Raw genomic sequence first — 21697 nt, forward strand, 5'->3', positions numbered from 1 at the left:
GTATGTATGTATGTATGTATGTATGTATGTATGTATGTATGTATGTACATATGGACATTTACTACTATGCAATTATCTATAAGAAAATGAAGGTGTACATGAGTCTTCACAGCCAATGTTTATCAACCAAGATAATCACTCAGTGGTAAAATACAAAACATTTGATGAATTCTGAACTTTGACACACTTATTAGTGTCATACCGAAAAACTGTGGTGAAATCAGAGATGGTGAGTCACTGTAAACTGTCTACACTTTAATTCAAACTTCAACTCAGTTCATAAAGCTGCCTGACTGCATCCTGACATTTTAGACTTTTACACAGAAACTCTCCTTACAGGAAGAAGCTTCCTAATGTCATTTTTTGATCCTCAAATGTAAATGTTGCATTAGTACAATCCGTAAGGAAGGCACACTCAACAAGTATGACTCTGGTAGCATTTCAGACTCAAGTCAGTACAGCACCTCTTACTGAAGATATCACCCTGCCCTGACTTAAAGCAAACCCTCTCGGAAACATAACATGTTGTTACTTATTTCCAGCTATGCCATTGATGATATTAAGTTATTCAATCTTATCTGTTTTGGTTATTGCTGGTGACACATTTGACTGCCACCTTCTGAGAGGAGAAATAGGTAAATGATTGACAAAGCACTATGACATTAGCTATAAAATGTGCATCTTCTTTGGTGTGGTTTGTTTACTTCTTTTTACAACAACTTTCAGTGCTATACTCCGCTCAAATCCATTTGAATGATAGAATATTAACAAAAAACCAACGTAATTCTTTCTTACGACCTTGGGAGGTGTGTGGCAGCCTTGACTGCACTGCAGTTCAGGCGGAACATTGGAAACAAGTACAAGTACACAGAAGAACATTGGGGGAAAGAAAGAAAGAATGAATGCAGTAACAAAGAAAGTGTGCACATTCTTTTGTGCACACGTTTGTTTAAGAGAGACTGAACAGAGAAATTTCCAAACATGAACCCACTTGAAAGCATTTTAACACCTACTGTATCCTTCATCCTAAGACTAAACATGAGCAACTACAATGACCTCCAGTTTAGGAACTTTTAAGTCATTTTATTTCTTTGTTTAAGTGTGTTCAAAAGTCACTTTAAATGTATATGCACTAGAGTATAATGTGTAAAATGTGCAATCAGATCAACATATTTTTTAGGTAATTTTACATCTCACTACTCAAATTATAAAGTCTTAACGGAGAAAAAAAAAAATGTATGCTTGTACAATGTATCATCCATCACCACAGTCAATATATAACTCATCCAAAAGGCATTTTAAAGACAGTAGTTTTATCTTCTTTCTTTGTCAATTATTATCCAATGCACACTGAATATCATGCTGACTTGACTTCTGGCTCATAATCCAATTTATGCTTTCAGTCTTTCTTTTTGACTGAATATGTAAACAGAGAGATAAATACCTTTTCTCCTGCTACTGAAAAGCTTTTTCTCCCTCCGCTTGTTTAGTGTCTGAAAGGAAGCAACATGAGCCACCGCACTGTGGCAAACACTCCTTGCTGTCCAATAGCTTGTTTAAAGACCTTGACTTGTGGCGCTCTGAAGAACAGACAAAATGTTCAGAAAACAGTAAAGATGCTGGTCTAGAACAATTTGAAGGTTGATCCTTGCTTGCTGTTATTTTTCTAGTGTTGGGCCCTTGTCTCATCCACAGTATCAGTAATCTGAATTTAAAAGATTTTGTGTTAACCTTTATATTACTGTGTGAACTATATCAGTAAAACCACCTACGTTAAAATCCATTAAAAAAGTATGCGAGGTATTTACCGGACACCTATAAACTTCGTAAAATATTTATTCATGAAAGTTATTTTTAAGAAAATGCATACAAAACCTTTTTAAAAAACATGTGCAAGTTGCTTTTTCACTCATTTATAAAGATTTTAACACACATTTCATAATGACTGGTTTTATAAATATAAATATTTTTTGTTTGTTCATCCTTCTGTGGTAAGTTATGGGTTTTAGTTCACCTTTTTCATGCTGATTTATATGACAAATTCCACCTAGTGGCATGGATTAGTACTCTGTTAATACTTTGTTTTCTCCATGCAAGTCAGACCACCCTCCATGCTACACTGAGAAAAGATGAGTCAATGACAGCCTCTAGACAACCTGCTTCGTACATCTGATGGCAGCAGATCCAGCAGGTTGTCCTCCACTATCAGCCCGCTGAGGTTCAGCAGAGGACAGCCCCCAATCTCCACAGGTAGAGATTCCAGATGGTTCCCTTTAATTTCCAGGCGGACCAGCTGAGCCAGGCTGGCCACTCTGGAGCTCAGATTTGACAGGCAGTTGTTTCCAAGAGCCAACTTCTTGAGCCTTTTACAAGAGAACAGCTCATCTGGCAGTATCTCTAAAGAGTTGAAAGCAGCGGAGAAGACCTGAAGACCCTGCAGGATGCCCACCTCAGGAGGAAGAGAGGTGAGATTGTTGTGGGAAACATCAAGGTGCCTGAGTTTGGTGCAATAAAACAGCCGAGAGGGAAGCTTTCGTAGCTTATTCCAGCTAATGTCCAGCGTCTCCAGAGTTTTCAGCTTACTGATATGATCAGGGATGTAAGTGATTTTGTTATGCCACAGTTTAAGTGTCACTAAACGGCGACAATGCTGTAAGCTCAGGATCTCCTCCACAGTGGTAAGTTTGTTTTCTTTCAGGTCCAACTCCTGCAGATTGTTTAGGCTGAAGACAGCACTTGGGATGCGCTCCAACTTGCAGCCCACTAGCTCAAGTGAGGCTACGTTGGTTAACTTTTTCAGGCTGCTTAAAGCTTGGAGCTTGACATCTTTGTTATAGATGCACAACCGCTGCAGCTGCAATGCAACATCCACTACGCTAGGCGGGATCTTAGTAAGGTTGGAGCGGAGAGTGAGAACTCTCAGAGCTCTAAGCTCTCGAAGTGAGTCAAGCGTGGCACTCCTGGACACGTCGTTGGTTAAAGGACCATTCAGATGTAACTCCTCCAAGCTTTTCAGGATGTACATCCACATAGGCAACTCTTCTAAACTTTCAAAATGTAGACGCAGGACCTTTAAATGTGCCTTAAGGTGGTTCAGGGCAGGCAGCTGGAGCTTTGCAGAGCAGAAGATAAGCGACAACTCACAAAGAGAGTCTAGCTTTGCCACACTAGCCGGTATGGTGACATTTTTAACTTGCTCCAGCTTGAGCGATTCCACTTCAGGAATCTCAAAGACTGTGTCAGGAAGCCCCGGCAACATTATCAGGTGGAGTTCCAACCGGTTAGTTGTGTTCCTGGCGAGGCGGGTACGCAACTTTTTGGCAGTCCACTCGTAGTTGAGGTTGACCTGATAGAGATGGCTCTCGCTGACCTCAGAGAGGAAGACAGCAAATCTTTTAGAGTACAGAGGATCATATTGGTCCACAAGGTGCAGGAGGAACGCAAAGTCATTCTTCACGTCTGGTATGTCATTAATGCCAGTCTCCAGTCGGACCTGCTTAAAGGAGTATTCGTTCAGAGGTCTGTGAAACTGCCAGTAGAGGGTGTAGATACACAGAAGCCCATACACTCCCACAAAGCAGATATAGCAGTAGGCAAGCTTGGAGAAAAGATGGGCTTTGTTGTGGTTACAGCAAAATACATCAAAACCAGTCAGCTCAGGAGGAACAGAACAACTCACTACTGTCTCAATGTTCCGTACCCACACTGCAGAGTAGATAATGATAAAAAAGAATTTGAACACTTTCAGTGACGTTTGTAGCACATACATGACATACAAGATGTCTGCTTCCTCTACATGAATTCTGAACTTCTTCACCTTTTCAAACAGAGCTTTGGCCTGCTCGCCTTCTTTCTTATCCAAGACATTGGGGGCCGACTGAGGCTCTGGGCGTTTCTTTTCTGGATTAGACTTGACAGAGCTGGAGTGGAGAAGCCCCACAGTCTCCACATCCTCTGCTGGTTGATCTGTGGACTCTTGTGACATGGTGTTCCTCCTCAAACTAACCACTTTCTCCTCTCCTCTTTCCTCAGAAACCTCATTCAGGGCCCTCGTGGTCCAGGGTGAATCAAAGCACTTACCAAGGATGGTAACAAAGAGGTGAATTTTTGACGACGTCCCAGGAAACTTGAACCAAAAGCTGCTTGCTATCATGAAGATCAAAGTGTGGATCAAAACAAGGTATGGGAAGTACTTTGCGTACCAGTGGACAAACCTCTCATAGCAATAATGGTTGACAAACACGTACTGGTGGATGTCCAGGTTGTTTTTGAGACCAGAAATCTCCTGGAGGATGGGCTTTGCAGGTCTGAACTGTGTGTGCTGCAACGTCTCGTTCTCCCTGGAGGTCTGGATGTGGCTGCAGTTGATTGCTTCAGGCGTTGGGCTGCTGAAGTGGTTGGGCAAGCAAAAAATCTTGTCTTGGGTGAACTGTGGAAGATAGATGAATGAAAGAATAAATATTTGGCTAAAGCACGTCTTTTATTTGCAAAAACAATGACAAAAGTATATCTTAATGCACAACAATAAGATGTCCTTATATTCATTTGTCTTTTAAAAATCAAATATATGTAATGTAATTGTAAATGTAGGGAAAATTTAGTAAAAAAGTATCACTTCAACATTTTAATGTATACTGAACAACTGCTACATACTAACAGGTGACAAATATACAAAACAGGTAAAAAAAACTTGAATCAATGTCTGGGAGACAAGGTCTTAATGAAACAAGGAAATAAGTAACAATAACTTATTTTATTGTGAATGCTGATTCAGTATTAGACAGTATTCACAGTGTTGTTATCTGATTTGTTATATTTCTGCATACTTCCCGCTACAAAAAAATTATAAATATAAAAAAATGTTCAGCTGTTAAGGGACTTTTGTAGTCTGGCTATCACCAGAGCAAGCCAAGCTCAATCATAAAAATAAAAAATAATAAAAATGTATACTTTATTAATCCCGCAAGGGGAAATTAAAATTTGCACATGGAAAGGTACCCCGAGCAGTTGGGGGTTCGGTGCCTCGCTCAAGAGTACCCTGGCAGTGCCCAGGAGGTGAACTGGCACCTCTCCAGCTACCAGTCCACTACCATAGCCTCATATCTTCCCAACCCAACTCCTTACTGCCTGAGCTACTAGCAGTGGTCTGGGGAGTCTGCTCTGCATTTTCTCTGCACAAGAGGCGTGACCAGCGGGCATAGTTCAAATTACTCTGTACACAATTGGATAGTCCTTCAACCAATCAGACCAACGATCCGGGTAACGTAGAAGCGACAGTGGCATAAAAGCGTTCGCTGCGTTTTGTTGGTGTTTGGTAACGTTCGGTGACCGCTATGTTGAATGTAAACAAGAACCTGCCAGGTAGATAAGCCAGGTTGTGATTGGTTCCCACAAAATTGTGTGAACCGAGCTGCAGGGCAAAATCAAATTGCCGGCAGAGTGGGTGGGGTTTACACAGTCTAGGACTTTTGTGCTTGTATTCTCCACCACTTATGCATTTTAAAATAATAAACCTTTTTTCTTTTTTTTTGTCATTCACAGTTCAGTGGTTCAGTGAGCCTCCAAATGACAAAAGCCACGAGCATTCCTTCATTGACAGCCCTTGTTTAACATTCTCAACCTTTATGGACAAAAGCACAGTACCAGTCTTTCAAATTTTTGCTTAAGCGACACAAATTTAATATCCATATGTTCGCAAATGCTTTTTGGTGCAACTTTATTGTACTATTTTTACTTTTTAATCACTTTCTTTTTACATACTATACTATGACTTTTTTATCACTTTTTTCGACATACTATACTATGATTTTTTTTAAAAACTTTTTTGACATACTATACTACGACATTTTTTAAAATTCTATACTGTGATTTTTTTAACATTGTATACTATGACTATTTGTTGACATACTATACTTTCACTTTTTTCAACACACCATGCTATGACTTTTTAATGCCTTTTTTCGACATACCATGTCTGTTTTCAACATACTTTATTTGGTGGCACAGTGCCTCAGTGGTTAGCATGGCTCCGACTAGCGCCAGCAAGCTGGAAATGCAGACTTTAACCCAGTCCGGGCAGGCCCTTTTTGTGGAGTTAGCTAGTTCTTCCAGACTTTCTTTGACATCCTATAATATCACTATTTTTGACATATAATGACTTTTTGAGACAATACTTTTTAGCACTTTTTTTGACATGCTTTACTATGACATTTTTCTACAAGCTATACTATGACGTTTTTAGCACTTTTTTTACATACAACGCTATAACCTTTTGACATATTATCCTTTGACTTTTTAGTTGATTTTTTCCACGTTCTATACTATGACTTTTTCATTACTTTTCAACATACAATGATATGACCTTTTTTGACATAATACACTTTGACTTTTTTACGACTTTTTTCAACATACTATGACTTTTTATGACTTGTTGAGACGTACTATACTATGATTTTTTTAACTTTCTATACTATGACTTTTTCCAATTTATCACTTTTAACATGAATTCTAAAGTGGCCCACTGGCTCAGAGGTTATCACTGCAACAAGCAAGTAATCACTGCGGACTCTGGCTCAGGTTTGATACCCAGTCCAGGCTTTTATTAACATACTATACTATTACTTTTTTAGCACTTTTTTGACACAGAATGCTATGACTTTTTGAGACATATTGCACTTTCACTTATTTATGTTTTTTTTCAACTTTCTGTACTATGCATTTTGTTATCACTTTTATTGACATGCTTTACTATGACCTTATTTCAAAAGGCTTTATTATGACTTTTTTTGACATGACCTATGACCTTTTCAACACTTTTTTCTACATGCTTCACTATGACTTTTTTAAGGCTTTTTTCTACATGCTATACTATGACTTTTTTCGACATACTAAACTATGATTTTTTTAATGATTTCTTTTGACATGCTATACAATGACTTTTCAACACTTTTTTTGACATGCTTCACTATGACTTTTTTAAGGCTTTTTTCTACATGCTGTACTTTGACTTTTTTAGACATATTAAACTATGATTTTTTTAATGATTTCTTTCGACATGCTATACAATGACTTTTTATCACTTTTTTCGACAGGTTATACTATGACTTTTTCTTCTCTGGACCCTTTACAGTTTGCCTACCAGCGTGGTACGGGGGCTCCACAGGGGATTGTGCTGTCTCCTTTTCTGTTCACCTTATATGCTACATATTTCCCGTACAACTCAGAGTCATGTCACCTACAGAAGTTTTCTGATGACTCTGCAGTTGTTGGGTGTATAAGGGATGGACAGGAGGGGGAGTACAGGGCACTGGTGGGTGACTTTGTGGAGTGGTCTGGTAAGAATCACCTGCTGCTGAACATGGATAAGACCAGAGAGATGGGGATTGACTTCAGGAGGAAGGGAACGGCTCCGCAGTCCATTTGCATCTTGGGAAGAGACGTGGACATGGTGGAAGAGTACAGATACCTGGGTGTCAACATCAACAACAGGCTGAACTGGAAGATCAACACCACTGCTGTTTACAAGAAGGGGATGAGCAGATTCTATTTCCTGAGGATCCTTCAGCGTGTGCAGCAGAATGTTGGGGATGTTCTACCAGTCTGTTGTGGCCAGCGCTTTGTTCTCCTCCGCCGTCTACTGGGGCAGCAGCATCGGGACCAGCGACACAAAAAGACTAAACAAACTGATCAGGAAAGCTTGCTCCGTGATCGGCTGCAAACAGGACGCTGTTGAAGCTGTGGTGGAGAGGAGGTCACTAAACAAACTGTTATCTATCTTTAACACGTCATCACTGGGTGCTAGATAAGACTGAGACATAACAATACTGTACTAAATGCAACCTGCACAGTTGGTCTATTTACATTTTAGCATACTATTTAAGCAGTTGCACATTTTGTATTCCCATCCTGTATATTCAAATATTGGTTCTTATATTTCATTGCTATTATAATTATTATTATTATTAACCTATGGCATTTTTTTTTTACATGACTTTTTTGGACATACTATACTATGACTTTTTCATCACTTTTTTTGAGTTGCTGTAATATGACTTTTTTATCTCTTTTTTGAAATGCTATACTAAGACTTTTTATCATTTTTTTTGAAATACTATACTATGACGTTTTAATCACTTCTCTTATACTATAACTATTGCTATTACTGTTTTCAACATAAACTATTAATTAGCATGCTGGCTCAGAGGTTTTTTGTTTTTTTGCTTTTACTGTAGAAAACCGCTGCTGCTGTAATAAGGAAATTTCCCCACTGTGGAATGAATAAAGTATTATCTAATCTAGTCTAAACTAATTTTATAGTTCAAACAGGAGTTCAGTGGAGTTGAACTTGCTCAGCCAGTTACCCATCGAGTTGTGTGTGTCATCATCTTACCCAAACATTGGAGTCTCCACGCTCAACAAAGGCAGCGCATCTATGCCGGTGAATCGACAATGGTGTAATGATTCAGTTTGACTCCCAAGACAAGACGATGGACACCCAACTGGCCAATAGGAACTTGGCCCCGCCCATGACATTATTTTCTTAGCGAGAGGAAAATCTTGACACGAGTTCAAGAAATTGCATCGAGAGCAAAGACTTAGGTTTTGAGAGCGAGAAGAAAAATGTTTTGAGAGAAAATGTTTTCACACTGATAGCAAAAAATATATATTTGAGAGTTTAAAAAAGAATTTTGAGAGAAATTTATTTTTCTTGGAAATGATTTAAAAAATTTCAAACTCATATTTTTTTAAAGACACAAATCTAACTCTATACAAAACCCAGTCCAGGCTTTTTTTTAACGTTTTTTAGACTTTTTGAGACATAAAATACCATGATTTTCTTTAACATTCTAAACCATGACTTTTCCAAAATACTTTATTATGAATTTTTTTTTCACTTCTTTTGACGTACAATGCTGAGTCTTTTCAACAAACTGCTCAATGACTTTCTGATCACTTTTTTGACCTGCTATTCTATGACTTTTCATGATTTCTTTCAACATACTATACAATGACTTTATGCCTTTTTGACATGCTATACAATGACTTTTTTTATCACTTTTTCGTCATACTATAATGTGACTTCCTTTATCAATTTTTTTGACATGCTATACTATGGGTTTTTTAATATACTATAATATGACTTTATATGACTTCTTTCAACATACTACACTATGATTTTTCATCACTTGGTTCATCATACTATACTATGGATTTTTTATCACTTTGTTCGACATACTATACTATGACTTTTTATGACTTTTTCTTTGACATGCTATACTATGACTTTTTATGATTATTTTTATACTATACTATAACTCTTTTCAAAATGCCACACTATGACTTTTTTATCACCGTTTTCTGCAGGAAATGCATTTTCTAGTTATCACTTGTTCCTTTTCTTTCTATGCTATTTTTAATATGACACAGATATGACAATCAACTGGTGGGTGACAAGCAGCAAGTTAATGATCCAAATCTGTAATAAGTGGGTCAGGAGAGACAAGTAAATTCAGTTACACTGTCTGTGTTTTTGCTTGACTTGGAGGTCAAACAATGTAGGAATTAAATAGAGAGAAGGGTGTGTGGGATCAAAATATTCCTCTGATATGCCGCAATAGATACAAATTATGGCATCAGGCAGGTTAGATTAGGTTAGTATTATTTAAGTTTCTAAGTCAGTGTGAGGATTTACGAGTTCATGATCACAAAGTGGCTGGTTTGAAGGTACCTCACCTGCAAGGTGCACCCAAATACTCCAACCATAAGCATAGCAACACACAGGTACTCTGAGAAAACATCCCACCACGGTTTCAGGACCCGATACTTTGTGTTCTGCTCAATGCCGAAGTTTCTGAATTCACCCACTGGGATCATCCTGGCTGCTCCTCCACACTGATGAAAGAAAAGAGCAACTGTGAACACGGAAGCTAAAACTGGTTTTTAACACAGTGTAGTCTCTGGAGAACATCTTGTTACAGGGTTTAAAGTTAGATGGCACAAAAGGACAGATGATGTGCAAACACTGAGTATACACAACCATTTAGTTTCATCATACAGAGTGTGGTTACGTCCTTTAGGTATCTATGGCCGTGAATAAATGAATAAATGAATGAGCAGTTTGTTCCTGCTAGGGGTGGATTCAAATTAGATAAACTAGTTTGACAACAATGACAACAGAAAGTAATTAACTCTCCTGATAATTAAAGTCATGGGTCTTGAACGGTTATCATTTTAATTTTCCAGAAAATAAATGAAAAGCAGAAAATTGAATTTTTTTGTAGTTTTTGTTTGTCAGATCAATAATTAAGATTTTTTTTCTCAATTTGTTCTAGTTTCACTTACAGCTCATTTAGACCACTGAACTGAAATTTTCAGCGGTGAAACTGCAAGCTCTTATTTTGAATATGCTGTTAAATATATTGTGTATTGTGTACCATATCAGCCTTGAGATACTTTGGTCTGCACACACACTGTGAAGAACAACCTTGTTAGTAACACTCACAAAAAGAGACAAAAATATCAGTAATACACATTTATGTAAACTGAATCATATTAAATATTTGTAATTTAACTTGTTACAATATGGATAACAAAACAGCGGCTTTTGAACTAGGCTCAGAACAGGATGAAAAAGGAGAAAGACTGGAGACATCATCACATTTGCTATTATAATTTTTTAATAGTGGGAAACCTGTATAAAATGAAAAGGCTGTGTCTGCCTAACATAACAGTGTAACATAAGTTAGAAAATTCAAACAAATCTAATGTTTGGACTGCCTTACAGAGGCTGCGGCAACTATTTTCAGGAACTGCATTAAGTAGGTTATTAAGGACAAAAGATGGGTCACCTTTACAAATGTCTATGTTACTACAATACATTGGTTACAGACTAAATGAGGACAAACTTGTAGTGAAACATACTTTTGTACATATGTTAAAAGATAAAAAATGCTGAGTGTTTGTTGCAGAGGAATGTTGAAGGGATGTTGAGATGAGAGGATCTGCGGGGAGCAGCTGCAGAGCCAGGGAGGCGATATAAATCTATGGGCGTGACGACAGGTGAGACAAGAGGTTCCGGCACATAAAGCCCGCCCTCTCAGGCAGCCCAAGACAATAAATAGAAATAAAGACTCCAATTTTCTATTTATTAAATTTACACCAAACAATACACGAATAGAAAATCGTAAAATTGACTAATACATTTTGATTAAGCTATATGTTGATCTGACGAACAAAAAATACAATAAATTAATTATACAATTTTAATTCCAACTTTATTGTTCATTTTTTACATAAACTGCACTGATGCGTTCCACGGACCGTTATGAGGTAAAAACAAAACAACAGCAACAACAACAACAACAACAACAACAACACATGCATCAGCCCTTTAATAATACCACTACATCCAAATTTGCCAATGCCTATTTGATTTCTGATGACATGACACAATAAATGAACAAACAGACAGACCATTGCAGCAGACTATGCCAAACTTTTGTGGGATTTTAATCGTCTTTCTAAACTGTGTTTGTTGTCTTTGATTAAAAAAATGTGTTTCACTATGACAGGTTAGTGCACGCCCATGTTGCGAAATCACACACACCTTAAGAGTTACATGTTCACAACTTCCCGTCCATCAATGTTCATGTCTCCAAATAGTCTGAGTTTGTCTCTAAAATATAAGCATATAGGCTACAGAAAATAATCTGTCGTTTTCAATCAGGTGAGTTTGACTTACCTGTGTCCGAGGATCGAGTTGTGTCCGGCGGGACTCGGGAGCCTTTTTACATCGTTAGAGAAAAGCCCACCGGTGTCAAATCGGCAGGTAACAACAGAAGACATCCGGAGAAGATTTTCAAAATAAATAAATCCTCAGCAAGTAGGTTTAACACTCTTCAACTAACTTGACACAGAAACGATACTGTTTGTTGTGTGTTTGTTTTCTTCCACACAAATAGGCTACAGTAAATTAAGAAACAGACTTTAGGGGGTACTCAACCCCAAATCTCTTCTCACAGCTCATATTACTCCTAGCTGTAATGTTGCCGGTGTAACTCCTTCACTGTGTTGGCCTTTTGAACATTTTAGAAATACACTTTAAAATACAGCATCTTCTATTATTTTGATATTTTATTATATTTCAATCCCATCTTAATGTGTAACTTTATTTTGATAAGCTCTCTATGATAACATTTAAAACAAAACCAAAAAGAATCTGTCTTTTTTTGGCTGTTTCAAGAATGTTTGAGTGGGGTTGAAGTACTTCTTTAAGCAAATTCATCCAAATGTATTGTTTACACCGACAAAAAGATAGACTTATTACAAATAGAAGATTGGGGTTTGGGGATTTTAATTTTATTGTTGAGTGATGTGGTGTTGCCTGCTGAAATAAGGTATTTATAACATTAATTACTTGAATGAAAATATTTAATGCCAAGCATCTATCTGAAATACACTGAAGGTGCTTTTCCTCTAATAGAGCACAGTTACTATAACATCTTAAACTGTTTTTACCCAAGACCTTTCCTTTGTTGAGGGCTTTTGTGGTTTTAATGTTTGACAGGATTACGTAGGCCTATTGATCCTCTTGTAAGCCCCCATAATCAGGGAAGTTTTCCTCTCTCCAAATTCAGAAAGATTAATATTAACTCGCTGAGAAAATTCAAATTGTGCTCTCGCGAGACCATTGGATTTCCAGGGTAAGGTTTAGCAAGGAAGTGGGGTGTGTTGACAAAAATCCTGGGTGGACGATTAATGGCACACTTACGACAGGTTTAGCCTTATTAATAGACAAAATAAAAACTAGAGAAACTTTTGACTGTTGACATCTTTGGTGAAACCTAAGTTCGTTACACAAGTTTGCTTATGTATTATGATAGAGGGAAGTTTAGGATTTGCTTAGTGTTAAAGAGCTGTAGTGCCCTCTGGTGGCCACACTGCTACTTTTAAAACCTGCATAAACTTAGAGGTCCGACTCAAATTTCTTTACACAACACATTAGATAGATGATAGAAAGATAGTTCGGATTTGGAAGACATCTAACAAATTATTACATTACTGCAGCAGTACAATAAACATATTTTACTTTACAATGAATTATTGTACAGGGTATTTTTGCTGGAAAAGAAATGTACAAAGCAGACCTTAAATATTCTAATTTCCATTCAAACTACTGATGGACAGAAAAAAGTCCCTTTCAAAGTGAAGCAATTTTTTTTTTACAAACATCCAAAAATAGCATTAACAGGCATTTCTATTTAGTTACAAGCATGCTAGTTATTGAAAAACACAACACCAGAGTCCAATTCAATACAAAGCTGATGTCAGTTTAGAGGAACAAGAAAACCAAAATAATCCTAAACAAATAAAAAAAGTGAGCTCTGAAATTCTGTACAAGACTTCTTAGATTATCAATGTACAAAACATCACTTAAAAACCTTTGTAGCTTAAATTGCTGTTACAAATACACTTTTTCAAGCAAGTTGCCATTAGCGTACAATTTCTGAACACTAATGTGCAAACATGGTCACTTCTGTTTCTGAGGTCTGGTGTAAGTGAAAACCCAAAAGTCAACTGTAGATGGAGGTTCTCAACTGTGTCAGTAATTTGCATTTTTATAAAAACACATACAGTGAGATGATTGAATTGAAGTTTTTAAAATGCTACAGTATTCCGTTTCCTCTAAACATAGTCAAAACCCAGATTTTCTTTCTCTTGGCACTCCACACACCATTAATACTGGATCACACACACACACTCCGACAGTCTTAGAAGTAGCAACTCTAAATCATTGGCCAAAATCTTTCCCGAAAGAAATCACCTTTTTCTGACCTTCCAGTGGCTATTAGTGAAAGAACACATTTGTTACAACGCAGTTATTACAAGGTCCTGCTTCTCTTGTACCAGCACTTGAATTTAAGACTTTGGGCCAAATGCAAGAACCATTCTTATGAACAGCCTCAATCTTAAATAGACAGAATAATTTAAGAGAATTTGTGGAAATTACCAATTTTTAAAAGTGAACAAAAATCAGGGGTGGTCAAGGCATGCCATATAAGCCATGTACAGATATGCGTGTTACTAAAATAAGCAAATTTTTTTGTTGGGATTTCACTGCCATATTTTGAAATGACAATTTACAATTCACAATACAATTCAGCAGTTGCTCTAAAAACCCTCCAACAGATGCCTCAGGGTCTTTAAGCAGGTCACTTTTCAGGTGAACACCCTCTGTTATAACACCCAACAGTGTAACCATCTGTGTCATCACCATCTGTTTAAAGGAATATTATACTCTCCTTCATCTCTAGGAGTGTCATGCTCCCCTGACCGTCGCTTCTCACTTTAGCCATGGACTACCTTGCTTTTGGAGTTTAAATCTATATCAAACCGGGTCCACAAACACAACTATAGATACTGCTAAATGTGTTATGTGATATTCTGATTTCCAACATCAAGATGTGAAATTATTTTTGTTTTACTCCTGGTGATGATTTTTGAGAATGAAACTTGCCCACGTGTTGATTATGCTAGTTATAAAACCTCACAAATGAACAGGAGACATTCATTAGTCTTTTAAGTTTGTGCAGTTAAGAGAGTTTGCTGAATCTGACTTGAAATACATACAAGATAGTTTTGCATTGCCAGACCTACCTCCACAGCGAGGTGCCAGTGCTCGACTATAGTCTGGCTACACACTTATCTATTCTGGGATAGGGCGAAAAAATGCTCTGGCTTGTTTGTACTTCTGTAAAGCAATCACAACCATCCTGGGCAGTGCTAAGCCCCAGATGCAGCGCAGCGCCCTTGCAAAATTAATAGCAGAGGGAGAGGGACATTCCAGCAATGTACATCTGTTGAGCCAGACTACGTAAAAGCAAAACAAGTACAAAAAGTAAGAGGTTTAGGATGAGGACACAGCCAATGTCCTTGCATGAGGCCCAATCTCACGTATAAGCTTCATCTTGTGGCTCTCTGGGTTAACTTTACCAATTTCTACACACCACACAGAGACTGTCGGTGCCTTTCTATCAAAGCACCCTTAAGTCAATATACGGATGAGAGTAATGCCAAAAGGCATAGTAATGGCACTTTAAACTCTACTGCCTATGCTAACAAATGCTACTTTTTTGGGTCTGTTTTAGTTATATAAATGGGATCATTAGAATTATTCCGCCACCCCCGATTTAACTTTTGCTTGAAGTGTAAAGAGCCCCTGATGATTCTTTGAGCCAGTAATTGGCCCCTTTTTGTATGCAGCCATTTCCTCCCAAGACTCAAACCTGGGAGATGATGGTCTGACTGATAACTTCAATTCTCTGAAAACACAAACAGGCGGAACACAATTTACCAAACAAATTAATCAAATTTTAGGTCTAGAAAAGTGGACAGTAGGCTCTGGGGTCATACTGGATTTGGATAGTCGAATGCAGATACTCAAATTACTTTTTTGTCACCTCAACACTGCACTTTCAAAATAAAGTGTTACTGATTTATATTTTTTGCTTTATATCAAGTGTGATCTCTAGAACCAGCCAGTCCGGCAGCACGTGGTGTTTTAGCACACCTCTGTCGAATCAGTTTTGAGGGGCTTTCTTTTGATTTGGGAAGACAGAGTGGAGTTTTGGGGTGCTCGTCTGTCTGTCTGTGTGTGTTCAAGATTTTGTGTGCGTGCGTGACATGGTCAAGCGATGAGCCTCATGCGCCTTTGCCAAAGGGCCCTCCGTGCCGCTGATTGTGGTAAGAGCTAAAACCGGAGTAGGTAGACTGATTAGCTGAGGCAGCACCGCTCAAATTCTCAGACTCCTGACACTGTGGCAGTTCTTTCTGGCACGGCTCCATGGTAACGGCCACACCCACGCCGCTTCGCCCTGACGTCATGTGTGTCACCTCCGACCAGGTGTCCTTTTCAGGGTCATAACACTCCACACTGTCCAGGAAAGTGTTTCCATCATAACCTCCTGTAATTTAAAAACAAACATTTTGTCTCATTAAAATATGTCTCATGTTTAGAGAGTCTCTCTCTCTCGATCTTACTCTCAATAGTTACAATACTACGCACCCAATACATAGATGAGTCCATGTAATGCAGTGACTCCCAGAGCACTGCGTCGGTGCCTCATGGAGGCAGCAAAGGCCCATGTATCAGTTTCCACATCGTAGCGCTCCACTGTGTTCAGCTGGTTAGTGCCATCGTAGCCGCCCATCACGAAGATTTGATTCCCCAGTGCGCACACACCTGAATAGGGTCAATGGTTAGTTCATTCAAGTGTTACTTCATCTAGATGTGAGCAAACTAGTAAAAAAATCCCGCAAGCAAGTTCACTCCTGTTAAGTTCATGTAGTTCAAAATAAGTAAATCTCTGCGCTGCAACGTTGATGCAGTAGCCATTTATACAGATATGCTGGAGGATGTCCAAACCAACTCTACATAACACAGAATAGTAAATTAACCTGTCTACTGTATCTTTGTTACGGCTGCCATTATAAACCAACTCATAATGTAATTAAGAATACATGAAGACTCATGTATAGCATCCCTGTGTAAAAACTACAAAGAATGCTTATATAATAGCTCTCTCTTCATTACCAGCTCCGGAGCGCACAGTGTTCATAGGGGCCATGGTCCTCCACTCGTCCCTCTCAGGGTTGTAGCACTCACAGGAGCTGAGCCGGTTTGCCCCATCAAACCCCCCTACGGCGTAAAGCAGTCGGTTGATGACCGCAACACCCACACCGATACGCCGTGTCAACATGGTGGCTACCAGGTGCCACTGGTCCCTTTCTGGATCATACCTGCAGATCAGGATTTGTTTTATTGTTATTATTCTTTAAGGATTTACTTCCCCATTTTTTCCCCCTCTCTGGAAAATCAAATCCCTTTGGACCACTAATCTGTGTCATTGCCGGCCCAGTAAGGACTGCAGACCGAAACATGATGTCGCCAACTGCCTCTTTTCACTTGCCATTGATGAACTTAACCGAGGCCTCCTAAGGCCAGTCTAAAAGGCATCCTAAACCCTAAAACGGCTAATTACCTTGCTAGAATGTTACTGGGAAATAAACCCAGTGCCTTTGTTACACAGATCCATGTTCAGCATCTGCATTTTGTGATTCCACTATACTGATAAGTTATACTTTTTCAGACTCGTTACATGTGCATTCAACCATGTTTAGTCATTGTGGGGTGCATGGTTAATTTTTGCCATTTGTCACTGCTCTCTGTCAGAGTATTTGGTACATCTTCAACTGTGAATCAAAACTGTACAAAATTAACTGTATTATATATCAAATTCACTGGCTTAAAGATAACCTATCCTTACCTACCACAGGTTCCTCTCTGGCATTGACGCATGCCAACACAGCAGGACAAATACATTCAACACTTGGTGATAGGCTTGGTGCTAAAAATCCTCCTGCGTTTTATTGCTCACTAACCAGACCAGCTGTCAAGAAGAAGCTGAACAAACAGAAATGCCAGTTGTGAATTGAACTGTGTGAAGGTAGTTAACTCAAAGTTTTGACTTAGTTTTATTTAGTTCCAGAAGTTTTATTAGGACAAGTATTGCATATACCAGCTAAAGAGTTGGAACACACGCTGTGGGTGAGAAACTTTAGCTATTCAATTTATAGCCATGACTTAATTTACAGTTTAGTTTTATAACACACAAATGTTGTTTAAAACTTCCTCGTTGAAGATTTTTGTGAACTAAAAATACACAACAGGAAGTGGAACAAAAAAATTAAGTTCCAGGACTCTTGGGAACTCATTGTCTAAATACAGTTAAAGGTCCAATATGTAATATATTTACTGTAATAAATCCAAAAATTACCCCAATGCATTATCAGATATTAAGGAAACATGCTAAGTTGAAAGAATATCTTTTCTGACAACAATGCTAATGCCAGTATGTTCTCCTTTTGCAATTTCAGTTCCTTGATGGGATTTCTGTTTGCGTTTTGGCTTGTGTGTTTTTATCAACTACCCAGTTTGACAGCCAGGCTGAGTTGCTAGATAAACCTGTAGGAACGTAAACCCAGCGAGCTACAGCTGTAACGTTAGTACAGCCATGAAAGCAGCAAAAAACAAATGGGATCAACGGAGATAGATTTTACCCAACCTAAAAAAAAAACAGTTCCAACAGTTGCATGACCAGAAAACATAAAAAAACCCGGGTAAATATTGGAAATGTATGTGAAAGACAGACAGTTTCGAGCCCAAAAGGACGTTGACTTGGCCAATTTCCTCCTGAACAGGTAGCTAAGCATTAGCTTCAGGCTAATTTATCACGGCTACTAGGGACGGGCATGTTATGTCATTTAAACATTTGCATACTCACATTGAATTATATAGCTATAGTAACTTAGTTGTTTACGTACTCAAAAAAAAAAAAAAAAACTGAAACACTGCCAGTAAAGTGATCCTAACTGGTCCTGGCTAACACCGCCATGCTAACCCTGCTAATGTTAACGGAGGACCAGGCCAGCGGGCCACAGCTATTTACAACGTGAAGCCGTTTCAGTGGACGTAGCCGACAATGGTGGGTTATTTTAAGCCAAGAGAGGGGGCTGTAAATTGGGAAAAGGAGGACCGAGTTAGCAGTGTGTTTAGCAATTGTTGCCACACTTCTAAATCAATAAAGTGTGTATTTCAGTCAGGTGGAAAAGGACAGCCAAGGTTGTGGAATTTTAAGGGGTTCCTACTGTAATTCTAAGCCTAGGAAGTGTGTCTGTTAGTTGGGAACAGAGTTCCACGTGAGGACAAGCTTTTATGACTGTCAATATAGCCAGCATCTAACGTTAGCTACTCCGCTGTGCTGGAAAGTAATGCCTTGCTGTGCGATACAAGCGTCTAGCAACATTGTTGTAGATGCTGCAGCTCAGCCTGGCAACCAACGTGAACTTAGAGTCTGTGGAGGAGGGGGTGGGGGACTCGCAGTATTTTGAATTTGTACTGCAGTAGGCTAACTATTTTAAACACTAGCTGTCAGTTTTTACATATTGCACCTTTAACAAACCAGAGCTTATGCCTGTATTATACGGCAATAAATCAGGCTGTGGCTACACTGATGATACTTTCAAATTCAGCATGGGCTTTGGTCTCTTCAGGGAATTGTTGAAGATAATAAAAATTAACATTAAAAATCCCCATTCATCTTACCTTTCAACACTATTGTGATGAATGCACCCATGTGATCCACCAACTGCATATATCATACCATCGATAACACCAATTCCGATTCGGTTCCTGGGAACACTCATTGGTGCACACGGCAGCCAGCAGTTGTTCATAGGATTGTAGCAGTCCAATGCATTTGAGTCCATGTTGCCATCCGGTGCGTTGTTTCTTCCACCAACAGCGTAGAAAAGCCCACTGATCACACAGGCTGCTAGGCCACTGCGTGGTACCTGCAGGTCAGCCAGCCTCAGCCAGGCTCCTGTACAGGGATTATACGCCTCCAGGTAGCTGAGAGACTGGCGGAAATATCCCCCTGCTGTGTAGATGAGCTGCGGCACCTTGGGTGTTCGGCAAGAAATTACTTTGGTGGGTTTATGGAGGGTGAGGTCCTGGAAGATCTGGGCCAGGTAGTCTTTACACTGGGGGTCCCAGTCCAGAGACTGGAGCTGGGCCTGCAGGAAGTTGGGGGTAAGGGAGTGGCAGCGGACAGCCTGGAGTAACGCCTGGACGTATGGTCGCCGGTTCTCCCGGTCGTAGCGCACCCAGGCCACACATGCCTGGAAGACTTCGGACTCACAGCGCACATTGAGCTCATCGCGGCTGATGAGGGTGACCAGCTGGCAGTGGGATAAGTTGAAGAACTCCTCTTGGGTTGCCACCTAGGGAGAGGGGTAGGCCAACTTTTAATAAGACAAGCGCTCTGATCAATTCAAAGGGTTACTGGTGGTTCCTAGAGTCTCTAAAAGTAGAACGGGAGCCAGAGCGTTCAGCTATCAGGCTCCTCTCCTGTGGAACCAGGTTCCAGTTTGGGTCCGGGAGGCAGACACCGTCTCCACATTTAAGAGTAGGCTTAAGACTTTCCTTTTTTATAAAGCTTATAGTTAGGGCATAGAATCAAATATTGTTAGGGAGTAGTAGTTAGTCACATAGTTTTCAGATTTATCTATCATATAATGTAACTAAAGGGAGACTTGGCATACAGCCCGATCCGGTTGGGGAGAGTTCTGGCCGGCCGGGCTGGAGCTCTCTTTACCTCGTCTTTTGGTTTTGTGTAATAGTTTTAGACAGCTGGGGACTTATTTTGATACACTAGTTAGGGCACAGAATCGAATATTGTTAGGGAGTAGTAGTTAGTCACAAGTTTTCAGATTATCTAACACATAATCAAGAATATAATAGAACTAAAGGGAGACTTGGCATACAGCCCGATCGGGTGGGAGAGTTCTAGCCCGGCCGGGCTGGAGCTCTCTTTACCGTCTCTCTCTTGGTTTTGTTGTAATAGTTTTAGACAGCTGGGGACTTATTTTGATACACTGAGCTCCTCTCTCCTCTATTTCATCTTCATGTGCATCCATGTCCCAGAAATGTTGTTTAACTAGCTGGGGAGTCATTCCCGGAGTCCTTATGTTCTTTTTTCCCCAGCATGTTCCCTTGGATCAGAGAGGCTCCGAAATCATGGTAGCAGCTGTCGCCATGGTCCCGCTACAACGTTCTGTGATGCATGTTCAACTGCTACACTGCAGTGCCTGCTACGTCTGCTACGTCCTGCTACGTCCTGACGTCCTGCTACGCCTGCTAAGTCCTGCTGTGCTGTAATGCCGCACAGCGTCTGCTATGCCATGAACGACTACAAGAACTGCTACAAACTACTAATTTTTTCTATTTTGTATTTGCCACTCTCATTCTAACCCCAACCGGCCCGTCAGACACCGCTACAAGAGCCTGGGTCTGACCGAGGTTTCTGCCTAAAAGGAAGTTTTTCCTCGCCACTGTCGCACTGTGTGCTCTGGAGGAAACTACTAGAACTGTTGGGTCCTTGTAAATCTGGAGTGTGGTCTATCTGTAAAAGTGTCTTGAGATAACTCTTGTTATGAATTGATACTATAAATAAAATTGAATTGAATCAATTGAATATAGAGAAGGAATCCAAATAATTGTCTATTGCAAATGATAAATAAAACTGATGAGGAGAGCAAACTACAATTCAAGGGTGCAATTTAAGATTATTTTCATCAAATAAAACATACTATTTGTAATTTTTATTTGTGTCATTCTAATGAAATAGCTGCAGTGATTCCCACATAATAACCTAAATTCTATTTGTGGTTGTGGCTGTGGTCAAAATAATCATACTAAAAATAATTTTATGAGCTTGTTGAACGTTGTTGTAATGTTATAACGTTACCCACAAAGCATTAGAATGAGCCATTTGTCAACATAGAACATTGTATTAAGCTTGATCGATTTTAAAGTGCTCATACTATGCTCATTTTTAGGTTCATAAGTGTTTTTAAAAGGTTGTACCAGAATAGATTTACATGGTTTAATTTAAATAAAAACACCATATTTGTGTTGTACTGCACATTGCTGCAGATCCGCTTTTCACCCTGTGTGTTGATCACTCCATTTTAGCTACCGAGTGAGGCATCTCACTTCTACTACGTCTTTGTTGGGAGTCTCACTTTCGCAGTAGCTAGGTAAGGACTACCCAGTCAGAAGCAGAGTATGAGGGCATGC

The 21697-nt window shown here is 39.3% G+C and overlaps 2 protein-coding genes across 6 annotated transcripts in view; both read right to left on the reverse strand.

The window, feature by feature from the left end:
• Positions 1 to 1308: 1308 nt before the first annotated feature.
• On the reverse strand, positions 1309 to 12044 carry si:zfos-323e3.4 (volume-regulated anion channel subunit LRRC8C). 4 transcript variants are annotated; one of them, XM_032524973.1, is made up of 4 exons: positions 11741 to 12044; positions 9733 to 9891; positions 2093 to 4429; positions 1309 to 2029 (listed from the first exon to the last, which is right to left on the reverse strand). In XM_032524973.1, the coding sequence occupies exons 2-3, from the start codon at positions 9871 to 9873 to the stop codon at positions 2135 to 2137; spliced, it is 2436 nt and encodes an 811-aa protein (XP_032380864.1). In that variant the 5' UTR covers positions 9874 to 9891; positions 11741 to 12044; the 3' UTR covers positions 1309 to 2029; positions 2093 to 2134. The 4 variants fall into 4 exon arrangements, with proteins under 4 accessions (XP_032380864.1, XP_032380871.1, XP_032380859.1 ...); XM_032524980.1 differs by having other exon boundaries at positions 1309 to 4429; positions 9803 to 9891; XM_032524968.1 differs by having other exon boundaries at positions 1309 to 4429.
• A 1024-nt stretch (positions 12045 to 13068) lies between these two features.
• The window catches only part of keap1b (kelch-like ECH-associated protein 1b), a 16274-nt gene continuing 7645 nt past the window's right edge, over positions 13069 to 21697 (reverse strand). For both annotated transcript variants that reach the window (XM_032525010.1, XM_032525000.1), the window contains exons 4-7: positions 19163 to 19839; positions 16592 to 16797; positions 16064 to 16240; positions 13069 to 15962 (exon numbers count right to left, since the gene is read on the reverse strand). In XM_032525010.1, the coding sequence (XP_032380901.1) occupies positions 15700 to 15962; positions 16064 to 16240; positions 16592 to 16797; positions 19163 to 19839 (1323 nt within the window). In that variant the 3' untranslated portion in view covers positions 13069 to 15699. The remainder of the gene's footprint in view (positions 15963 to 16063; positions 16241 to 16591; positions 16798 to 19162; positions 19840 to 21697) is intronic.

This window comes from Etheostoma spectabile, chromosome 2 (assembly GCF_008692095.1).
Source record: "Etheostoma spectabile isolate EspeVRDwgs_2016 chromosome 2, UIUC_Espe_1.0, whole genome shotgun sequence".
NCBI classification, from domain to species: Eukaryota; Metazoa; Chordata; class Actinopteri; order Perciformes; family Percidae; genus Etheostoma; species Etheostoma spectabile.